Source organism: Actinia tenebrosa, unplaced genomic scaffold, assembly GCF_029948245.1.
Source record: "Actinia tenebrosa isolate PJP-AT-01 unplaced genomic scaffold, QUT_ActTen_1.0 PGA_scaffold7__59_contigs__length_16204524, whole genome shotgun sequence".
NCBI classification, from domain to species: Eukaryota; Metazoa; Cnidaria; class Anthozoa; order Actiniaria; family Actiniidae; genus Actinia; species Actinia tenebrosa.
This window is the reverse complement of record NW_028292584.1, coordinates 13,221,834-13,233,802: the sequence shown is the minus strand read 5'-3', so window position 1 is coordinate 13,233,802 and position 11,969 is coordinate 13,221,834. Positions and strand designations below refer to the sequence as shown.

The 11,969-nt window shown below is 32.8% G+C and overlaps 1 protein-coding gene across 1 annotated transcript in view; it reads right to left on the bottom strand.

The window, feature by feature from the left end:
• Nucleotides 1–576: 576 nt before the first annotated feature.
• LOC116291830 (hemicentin-1-like) overlaps nucleotides 577–11,969 on the bottom strand; it is a 46,387-nt gene continuing 34,994 nt past the window's right edge. The window contains exons 16-22 of the mRNA XM_089040605.1: nucleotides 11,453–11,592; nucleotides 10,962–11,165; nucleotides 10,582–10,621; nucleotides 10,132–10,261; nucleotides 8,318–8,705; nucleotides 5,145–5,171; nucleotides 577–4,102 (exon numbers count right to left, since the gene is read on the bottom strand). Of these exons, the coding sequence (XP_088896731.1) occupies nucleotides 4,041–4,102; nucleotides 5,145–5,171; nucleotides 8,318–8,705; nucleotides 10,132–10,261; nucleotides 10,582–10,621; nucleotides 10,962–11,165; nucleotides 11,453–11,592 (991 nt within the window). The 3' untranslated portion in view covers nucleotides 577–4,040. The remainder of the gene's footprint in view (nucleotides 4,103–5,144; nucleotides 5,172–8,317; nucleotides 8,706–10,131; nucleotides 10,262–10,581; nucleotides 10,622–10,961; nucleotides 11,166–11,452; nucleotides 11,593–11,969) is intronic.

The window sequence follows — 11,969 nt, the reverse complement described above, 5'->3', positions numbered from 1 at the left end:
AAACAATACACCCGTGAAGTGGATTTGGCCTGGCGCTGGCGACTCAAAAGGAAGAACCGAGATTTCAGAAATATCAGTTCGTTTATCTGCCGACCCTTGATGATTTGGAACAGATAACCGGACTATTTAAATTTTGTCTGGATCGAGTTTTATATTAATCTCATTGAATTTGTTGTTTGCGTTATATCGTTGAGTTAGGAAGCCACGAAATAAATTTATTTTTTTCTTAGTCTTATTTGCAAAGCACTAAGAGAAAAAACATTCTACTAAACCGTGATTAATCCATGTTTTCCCCTATTTAAATTAGAAAAGATAACTACCGTGAGCTGCGTCGGTGTTTCTAATGAAACAGTAATGATAATAGGGTAAATTCTACACCGTGAAAAGATGAAAAAACTTACTGACGTTTCGGACGCTAGTCCTTCGTCAGAGTAAGAGCTCTTTTACTCCGACGAAGAACTAGCGTCCGAAACGTCAGTAAGTTTTTTCATCTATTCACGGTGTAGAATTAGCTCAAATAGCTTGAACTACATTAAAGCCACACGTAAAGCAAGTAACAAAAAAGAACACCAAAAGTTATCATGCTGATTATTTATTCATTTTTTTAATGATTACATAATTCAGCTGAATATTTCATTGATAAAACTTGTTCCTCTTTCGATTTTAAGTTCAATGCCAGAAACGTTTTATTCCGAAATCATATTTAATTTGGTTAGGACAATTCTTGAGCATAGAGTAAAAGAGCAACAAATTTATAATATGATATTTTTAGTGTCCCAAGGACAGTGACTTCGTGATAGAAAATCAATAATATTTACTTGTATATTATTCAACATTCGATTACCATTACATTACTAGCGCTAAAAAAGTTTACGACAAGGGTCACAAATCGTCCGCCGGAATATGTTACGACAGCCACTCACTTGTTTCATAATTTGCAAGATGTCCCTGGATCAATCGTATCCTGTGCGAGACAGGTCACGTTCTCAGGATCTGTTGCTCAGTGTGATCATGGGATCAGGGTTGTTAAAAAGGTTCAGTTATTAGTTGCCATGGTGCCAATAACTGCTATGGAAATCGATTATCGATAACATACAAATATATATATTTTTTATCTCTGCGCAAACATTTGAAACTTTGAAAATAGTTAGATGTATGCGCAGGGATAACAAACGAAGTATATCGTGCTAATACTATTCTAATAATATACTTTCAGGATAAATATAAATTGCGTTTAAATATTTTTAGCAAATGCTAAAAACTGTGAAGATGACCTGAAAACTTTCTTTTATAGTTCAAATGTGTCAATATCAATGACTTTGTTTGGTTTCGTAAAAAAACACAGAACACAGTCTACCCAGAACTGAGGATCTAGAAATCAATGATGTAACCCCGCAAGGTACACACTAAAAGAGCGCAATGCATCTGACAACTTAGAAGAAGATGAAAAATCTCTTTTTATACTTCACATGCATTAATGTCAATGACTTTGTCGGACCAAGTGCTTGGTGTGCATTCAGTAGCTTATGTACAGCGATGACAAATACCGCTGATCATATAGACTGCATGCTTCGCAAATGCTCACAGAATGACAGACACTAATCGACTTTTTTTTTGGCATTTGGCACAGGCTTCCCGTAAGCAAAGATCAGTGTTGTTGCTCGCCTTTCGGCTCGCAGCAATTAACAACTGCATCATCTACAAATATAATCTACAGGTTGGGGATAGTGACCTATGCAGCAATGCCTTAGTTATAAAGGTATTGCTATAATACAAGAAAATAGGTTAGGCTGTCTACACTGATAAGCTGGGTTGGACTAAATGATGCACTTTTAACAGTTAACATGCAGCTATCCTTGTTAATAATGAGCATTCAAGGAAAGAAAAGACCTCCCCCGTCTGCTTTTATCTTGTTTAGCTTGAAAGCAAAACACCTCGTATTGGTACTGCAAGCAATGGCACAGGCAAACAGCCAGCTTCAAGCAAGCAAGACAGTTCTACCTTTCTAGGAAGAGCGTATATTTCGATATAATCAGTTAAATGCGGTCATTGTAGCAGATACATTTAGTGCATTTCTCAATCTTAAATTTGGGAATCATGAAATAACAAGATACATGATATTCATGATACATGCATGGGTTCAAGATATATAGTAACCCTTAGCTCAGCGTACGTCAGTTTTTGCACTAACACGATAGCTTGCGTCACGTGATGGTGCAAAAACTCTAATAAAATGCAATGAGCCCCAATTTCATTGAACTTGTTGCACAGATACAGCAGTACATAAGCTGTACTAAGCAAAAAAAGAAAACGGCTATGCTATTATCTGTTGAAATACAAGTATCTAGATTTGCAGAACATTAAACTCATCACTAGTAAATTAGAGTAGTAGATTGGTGGAATATTGTTAAATTTATTACTAGTAGATGAGATTAATGGATTGGTAGAATATTGTTAATCTCATGGTAGATTGGTAGAAAAGTGATAGCAATACAGATAGGTATAACCAATGTGACTACCACATGATTGGTACTATTCATGCTGCGAGTGAAAATATACATTAGGTGGTAAATGGGTGGATGAACTAAAAAAAAAAGGAAATAAAATTGAATGAAACAGGATGAAAATGGAAGTTGCTTTTCATATAGTGTATTGAATGTTCTTAGTAGTATAGTATGTTATTTGCAGCCTGTAATTTGCAGTGATGCAATGCCATTATATTTGTTCATTTTACTAAGATGCCAAACTTTTAGCTACACGATAAAATTTAAGTGTTTTAAGTGTAGTAGCATATCGTGATAATCTTGTAATGCATAATAAAATATATTTAACAAAAGCATTACATAATGTTTAAGTCTTGTCATCTTTACAATAGAAATTACTGAGTATCATGATGTATAATGGTGCATCTGAAAGAATTATATAATTTATGTTAGAGGTGAAGCTTTAAATATTTCAATGTGTTTCTATATATCTAGTTTTTTTCTATTTTAGAATATTGGATTTCGGTGTACGTTTTTATACAAAAATAACTTCTAAACTATTTCTAAAATTGAAAGAAAATTCGCTATAAAATATATTCTATAAGTGTTTTTTTTAGTGTATTACATCAATATAGTAAAATAATTATACGAATATCTATATTCTTTTAAGAGTTATTATTGTCTATAAGTAATAAAATTCTAAGTTCGTTCTATGTTTTAAGTGATATTTTAACGACTATATTTTTATATTTTTAACGTGCATTTAAGGAGTTCTAATGCTTAGCATTTGATTTATAACTAAATTTATCGAGAGCTCGTTATACTGCAAGTATGAAGAATTAGGGTGACAATATTGCAAGCAGGGATCAAAGAGATATAAGGGGTTGCGATGTGTCAATATGATAATTTAAACTAATTGTTTGAGTAGGGTACAGAATATGAGGACATTTTTCAAGGCTGACCGCTGTCATGCAAGTTGCAGTCAAATTGTATCGTATACTTGCAGTGTAACGGCCTTTTTTAAGTGCAAACATTGAAACTTATTCGGCAAAGCTTAAGTTGAATGATTTTTTTTTTTCAAGCATTTACGTCGTTCATATAATTTCATTTTAAATGAAATGGCTTTAATTAACAAATTGTACATTTTATAGGTTTCAATGTATTCGTCTGTGCACATTTTAGAATATTGCTATAATTTACATTTTCGGGTGTTCTTCTTTTCCTTATGGCATTTAAAACAATTTAATTGTTAAACTAAAATTCTATAAAGTAAAGTGTATTGACATATCCTAAAAAAAGTCTACTTATTGATAAAAAGACGGAGTATTCAATAAATAACATCGCCATTCTTCAACTCTCTTTTGTCGCTAAGGTTAAGTGAATTATTTGGTTTAAATATATACAAAAAGTGATGTGCCTCCTCTTTATTAAAACTTACGACTACATTTGTTCGTAATTGATGATTTTGATTCGTTCGTTGTGCTGGTAGAAATTTTCAAGGTTCGTGGCTGTCATTGGTCAGATTCACGTTAAAGCCGGTAGATTGTCTTCGTCATTTTAAAGGCTGACTGTTGTCATGGTTGTGTCGTTTCGACCATTCAAATTAGGTAAAGAATCAGCTAAATAAAAATCATGAAATCATCAATGAACATCAAATATTGATTATATATTGGGTTAATATCATTAGTTAAATTATATTAAGAAAAAGAAACTAATTAAAAAGGGGAAAACGGGAGTTAAATAGAATAGGATAGAATAGGTTAGGATAAGTTAGGTAAGGTTAGGATGGGGTGGGATGGGATGGGATGAGATGGGATGGGATGGAATGAGATGACATGAGATGGGATGGGATGGGATGAATGGGTTTAGGGTTAGGGATGGGATGGGGTGGATGGGATGGGATGGGATAGGATAAATTAATATAGAATAGGATTAAAATAAAAACGGATTGAAATAGAATAGAATCGAATCGAATCGAATGAAATGAAATGACATGAAATGAAATCCCAAGTATGGAATGGTGCTTATGGTGTGAATGGACACATTTAGCTCGGGTGCAAACGTTTCTCGGTTTTAGACTACCCTATATCCAGAAGCAGCTTTGCAACAAAATTGCAAGATAAGTTGCAAGTTAGACAATAGCAACTGCACCTTTAATATTACGCAGTAAAATATAATTCTTAGATATATCCTTCAAGTAGAGACATTGCAACCAAAGTAAATTAGTCCATTGATAAGACTCCGATTACACTTTCTAATTTTTGCATTTGAAAATAAATGTAAATCTCACAGCATATATAACCGTAAAAGAGAGCCATAGTAAACTGGCCATTTTTGTACATTTTAGAAAACTGTATTCTGAAAAGGTACAAAAGATAAAGAGTTTCCTGTGTAATCTGAGTCTTATGCCTACTAATAAATGGGAAATTACTCTCATGGTTAAAGGATGTGCAAAAAGATTATTAGAAGTTATTAGGTAGTTTGTTGCTCTATTTTAATTTGTAAATATATTACAGAAGAAACGTCGTTAGTGTTTTGTTGGTTTTTGTTATCTTACAACAATCACAGTCACAACAGTCAAACAACAAACAAACACTTTAAAATACAAAAAGAGGTGGGAAGGAGAAAAAAAGTGAAGAAATTAGTTAGTGTTATATTTACCAGGATAATTCGGGCTGAGAGGTTTTGCTATATGGAAAAGAGATATTAAAAGAATTATTATATTAAATACCATTTAAAAAGTGACAAAACAATGACAAAGTGAATGTACCCAATCCTTGATCATTTATTTTCCACGAAACGAAAGTATCTTAATTTATCTCTGTATTTGAACATTTCAAATATTTGGTTACAATAAATTTAACCTAATTTCTTCTGATTCTTTTGAGTCTTTTTTTATTTTTATTTTTTGTTTGTTTGTTTTTGTTTAATTCTTTGTTTGATATTTGTGTGTATTATTTTGTTTTATTTTTTGTCTTGAGTGAAAGTCATTGACCTTCACGAAACAAGTCATTTTTTAATCGTATGCGAACGATCAGAAGTAAGGGCACTAACAATAGTCTAGTGTAGAGTGTGGAATTGCAATGAGTGGCATACGTTTTATGGAGTATCGAGTTCCCCTTTTTCTCAGACACAAATCAAGGAAAAAATATATAGCAACTGGATGTTCGAGGCTTGGGTAATGAGAAAAATAACGATTTTAATATTAATAAATTATGTTAATCCATGCACCTGCTGCTAATTATATACTTGCCATGCATCACAACCTTAACAGCATTAAAGAAAGAAAAGAGAAAATTATTACTGTAATGCATTATCTAATGGCTTCCAAGTCAGACAAAAAAAAAAAAATTAAGAGCTGAAATAGTGTAGCAATGATGCTTTTTCTTTCCTTTTTTGTTTTTCTCTTCCTTCCCCCCTTCACTCTCTTTCTTTTTGCGTTCCTTTATTTCATATCCTCCCCTCTTGTCATAGAAACAAAAAACAGCTCTTTTTAATTAGACTGAAACTACTTCGTTTATGTTCATTTGTTTCTTTTGCCTGACTCGGGTTAAGGACAGAAATGATGGAACATCCGCAGTTAACCTGACTTTTAATGTACAGGCCAAGCAAATATAATACTAATACATTTCATTTTTCGCAAGTTGAGGCTCTTGCATTTTGGCAATTAGCAAAAAGTAAAAAGAAAGAAGAAAAAAGAAAAATAATAATAACAATAACAAAACGAAACAAAGAAGTGTCAAAACTGAAAAACAGACGATAGGAACTACAAATACAAACAATCAAACTAACAAAAGAACAACAGAAGGTAAAGACAAGCAAGACAAGGTCATATTTGAATGTTACGAAAGATTTGGTGTTGCGAATTTAGGGTGATTTATTGTTAAATGTTACTCTTTAAGTCTCTGTTAGTTAAATGATATTTTAAAGCATTAATTCCCAAGCAACAACCATGCTAGGATACGATCAGTTTAACAGACAAGATTAGTGCTTTATAGTATGATTGGTTGGTTAACTTACAGTATGATTGGTTGGTTAACTTACAGTATGATTGTTGTTTATTTTCATACTATTTTGGTATTTAAGCACCATGCCATATACAAGGTAAAGTTAATGCTAGTTATTATTTATTTCAAAATATTCCCAACCCTCTCTCTCCAAACGACCTCCCATAAAAAAAATTTGTATGAAATTAATTAATACCTAAATGCAACATTGCAATATAAAGATTTCAAAAAAGGGAATCTATCAAGAATGGTATGTAAAATACATTGATTTCCCCGACGAATCGCAACATGGCAGTACAAAACTTATTTTAAGTTTCAAAAAACTTTAAATCGAATGACTTGGAATGAATAAATCTTAATAACACTATTCTACTTTTCTCCTCTTAATTCCAATTTGTTATTTTTATTTTTATATGATAACGTTCTCGCAATAAGATGTTTTTAGATATATTTATAAGCTAAATATGTTTTCAATAGATATAATCAATGTTTTCCCATGTCATCCCATGTCCTTCCCTTTAGTACCATCTCTTTTTCTTGCCAGCAAAGATATCCAAATTTCAATATTGATATAGCTCAAATAAATATTTCTATTCTTAAGGGCACTTGGTCTGGATTGCAAAAAACATGTTTAGTTCGATTGCAAACTATGTAAGACGAAAAAAGAATAAAAAATTGCAATTACAAATTATTTTTGTTTTAATTGAAATAATCTAACGAGAACAATTTTTTTAAAAGAAAAATTAGAAACGCGATTAGAAATTCGTTTTGATTAAATTTTAAATGATCTAATAATTTTATTTGCAGCAGAAATTTTCAAAATATTATTCGAAGCTAATATAATTCGAAAAAAAAAAAACGATATTCATTTTTTATATATTACTCTTATATATTTTTTCTATATATAACTCTTTTAGAAATTCGAATATCAAAAATTCAGAAGAATTTATATAAATGGAAATATTGTAATTTCATTTCATTGCAGTTTTTGTTTTGATTTTTGATTTATATAAAAATTGTAATCCTTTTAATTTTTTAGTCTTAAAAAATAAGACAATAACTTGAACTGAACAACAATACTGCGATTTCCAGTCACACGCGACCAGCGAGACCTTCATCACAAACGAAAAATTAAGTTTTAGTGAACTCCGATCAAAAAGGTTTCTATCGTTTCTATTGGTTAATACAGCAGGAACGACGCGAATACTCACGTGAACACGTGCAAACAACAGTTGCCCTTATCTCATGCTACTTGTCGCTGTGAATTTCTCGCTCGGCATACACTTTCTCAAAAATGTCACATGATTCCGGCTTCGAATTTCAAACGCTTGACTGCAAAGCTATCGCTATTGACTATGATCTGGGGGTGTTCAAGATCAGGTAAGTCAATAACGATAGTTTTGCAGTCAAGTGCTTGAAATTCGGAGCCGGAATCCTGTGACATAAAAAAAGACCTTTTGAATGACGTCCACCAAAACTCAATTTTCGTTTGTGATGAAGGTCGAGTTGGTCGCGTGCAACTGAGAATCTCAGTAAATAAACATTAACAGTGTCAAATACAACAACATTAACAACAACAACGAAAATAGCAACGCAAGGAACGTTGAAAAAGAACCAAGAAATCTAGTTAATGAAGCAACATTTCGCCAATAAAACTTTTGAAACAAGTTTGAAGAAATTCCAGATAACGCAACACGAAAAAGATGCTTATGAGACAAACATAAAGAAGAGGAAAAGTGAGCCGCAAATCAACCTTATTACTTTCGAGTTTTACGAAAACTCACAATTTGGTAACTGAACTTTTCGCTGAGTCTGATTCCTCCTTACCAGAATCCTCTTTGGTCGGAGGCTGCCCTTGATTGTCCGGTGGCTTTTCTTTTTTATTGGTGGCTGGTCTATTATGGTCATTTTGCTTTGCTGGGTCTGCAGTCTGGTCTGAAGGCTCCGACTCTGTCTCAGTACCTTGAACATGCATATCAGCCAAAGGGATATTATTACTAGCACCAGCAGCATTCTGATTGCCACTAGCCGGTTTCTTGGTCCCAACAATCTTCGCGTAGATAGTATCCTCGTACTTTTCAGGCATTTTGGTATGCTGACCCTTTGGAAGTGGTTCAAGGACAATGCCACCACGACCACCTGGTGGTTGAAAGTCTTCTAAGGCTGTGTAGGTCAGCTCTTTTTTCTTCTCCTCAGGTTTCTTCTTCTTAGTTTTCTACAGTAAGTAAACAATAAATGTAACGTTAAAAAAAGGCAGTCTACGACTGCATTTATCTACGGGATATAGAATTGAAAGTGGTATAGAACAGAGTGGCATGGTTGACATGAAATTGAGAGGAATATGAACTGAGTTTGCTTGAATAGTTCAGGTTAACAATCAAATAATCAGAGAAAAAACAAAAACAAAACAAACAAAAAAAAAAAACAACAACAAAAAAAAAAAAAAATAGAAAAAAAAAAAAAAAAAAACTCGAAAACCTCTGGTTAAATAACTAAGATATAACTCGCGCTCTCATTGGTTCACCACCTATGAAGAAAAAATGTATGGAGCACGCGTGTGACGTCAATTTGGTAAAAATTCGGTGAAAATGGCAAGCATTCAGATAAAACTAAAAAGACTACTAACTGGTCTACCTTTCTGTACATTTAAAGGTAAAATATAACTATTGATTTCCTTTCAATAAAAATTTTATATCGTATTCATTTGAGTTCAAGTTTGGTTTACTTAAAAACTCGCCCTTCCACCGCCAAACTCACTACAGCGAAATAGAGAAGTCTTGCAGTTGAGAAGTCAATTAGTTCAGTTTTTCTTGTTAAGAAATTAAGAAGAAGAAAAAAACGATTTGTAGTTCAAGTTAAAAATCGAAGAGCAGCAGTTTATTTATTCAAACTTTATAAAGTATAACTGCTAAAATGAACAAAATAATCAATAAGCAAAGTATATTTACGCTGGATGGAGCAGGAAATAGTTGAGAAAAATGAATTTCGATGAGGAAGAGTCAAAATTTGGTACTAAAACCGAAAAGGTATTGGGTAGTCTTTGACGATAAAGGAGACTACTTGAAAGACTTCGCTCCGTTTTTCATCATTGCTTCACAAATTTATAATTTTTAATGCATCAATTCATATATCACGACCTTTTTTCATTTCAAAGTTAATGTTTAAGAACAAGAAAATAAGTAACTTTTTTTTTACAAATTTAAAAAATCATCCAAACCTTTGGCGTCAAAGCCGTGTTTCCATAGCCTCGAGCAAGATACATACATGCCTATCAGTCAATCAAAGTTTTCGTTCTATCTATTTAGCAATTAGTCCTCGAGCTCGAATGGGCTATTGACTCTTAGGCCATGTGAGCGAGAAGAGTAATTGTTTTAGTCAAATCCAACTAATCAGTAAAATATAAAGATGCAAACGAGTTAAAATTAAAGTTAAAATTAGTGTTTTGGTTTTCAAAGCTGACACTTTTTGCTATTAGTAGGCTATAACTTAAATAACTTATAGCCTAGCAGTAGCTCATCCAATCAACATTGATGATACACCACTAGTTGGATTTGACTAATTTATTTTGTAAAACATTTAATTTACACATCTTTATACTCCTCTGTCTTATGTGCTGTGCAAGGAATAACACTGCTTCATACCTTGGTCATATCTACAGCGGCATATGCAGACTCATCTTTTCCCCCTTCAGCATGTGATGGGCCACGATCAGCATAGTCAGATGTAGAATACGCAGCGTTGTCCCTTGCCTGAGCCCCCTCAACCGCATGTCTGTGGGTATAGGAAAACGCATTTTAAAAAACGCGATCATTGAACCGATCAATTAGTCAAAAAAAAGAAAAAAAAAAAAAAATAAATAAATAAATAAATAAATAAATAAATAATAAATAAATAAAATAAATAATTAATTATAAATAAATAAATAAACAAACAAACAAACAAGTAAATGGATGGATGGATGGGTGGGTGGGTGGGTGGATGGATGGATGGATGGATAAAAGAAACGAGCGAATTAATAAAAGAAAGAAAGAAACGAATTAACAAAAGAATAAGCAATACGTTCACGCTTTAAACGACAACAAATTACTCACATATCCCCAGTAGCATTATTATTATTTACCAAAACAGGATCTGTGTTATAAAAAACATAATTAGATAATATCAATAAGCAGTTGCGAGTGTTTGATTTGAAGGGTTGATTTTTTGAGGTAGAAAAATGGAGCAAGAAAATCACATAAGTTTAAACAATGCAAAGGAGAAAAAATGAAACTACTCCTTTTATTAAGGGAAGGAAAGCCGGAATCTCGTGAAAGGGAGATCACTATAAATAATACAAACGCATATTCATCCTATCGAACCAGCATCCAACCAACATCTTGATACTTTAGCGGCACAGCGGTGAAAAGCAAGCTTTTTTTGTTGCGCCAGTCTCGTCAAAAACGTATAAACAACTGATTATTATGATATTTACTTTTTTCGATTCTTTTCTTTCTATAGCGCCACCAAATCACCAATAACAATCCAATTACCGCTAAAACACAAATAATGGCGCCAATAATATATCCATGATATCTTTCCCAGAATGTAGGGGAGGTCGGAGTATAACTCTCTGTCGTTGTTGTGCTTGGAGTTGCCGTCGGTGTTACAGTTGAGGATGTACTCGGTGCACGAAAACCTGGAAAAGGTATATTAAATGTTAATGTGATTAAATTAAAGAAAAAAAAACAAAATAAGAATATCGTAAAAGAGTAATTCCTGGATAGATCGCTGATGTTGTTTTTAACTAGAGAGAGGCTAGTCATGATAATGTATGCTTATTTACTTGAAATCCTGTTATTATTATTATTATTATTTATCTATTTTCATTTTTTGATAATATGGTGATATACCAGCACGAAAATGTAATGAAAATTCCTACCAGTAAATAGAAACTGCAGAAATATACTCACAAAATACACATACCTTTACTTAAACTACTTTCACTGAACATCAATCCGCTGAGGTTTCCTTTATTCTGAACAAGAGCATCTTGCAGAGGCTGAAGGGGATTAGGCACGTTGGCGATAAGCTCTAACTCAAAATTTACCCATACACTTCCCTTCCTACAAGAGAAATGAATAGAAAAAAATATTAATTCTAAAACAAACAACCAAACAAAAAGAAGAAGAAAAAAACAAACAAACAAACATACAAAAACTACCGATTAAGTTTAACCAATATTCGATATCAGTTATAATAACATGGATATTATAGAAATGCGCCAAGCATACTACCAAGAATACAGAATAGAATAGAATAGGATAGGATAGGATAGGATAGGATAGGATAGGATAGGATAGGATAGGATAGGATAGGATAGGATAGGATAGGATAGGATAGGATAGGATAGGATAGGATAGGATAGGATAGGATAGGATAGGATAGCATAGCATAGAAAAGAATAGGGCAGGGCAGGGCAGGGCAGGGCAGGGCAGGGCAG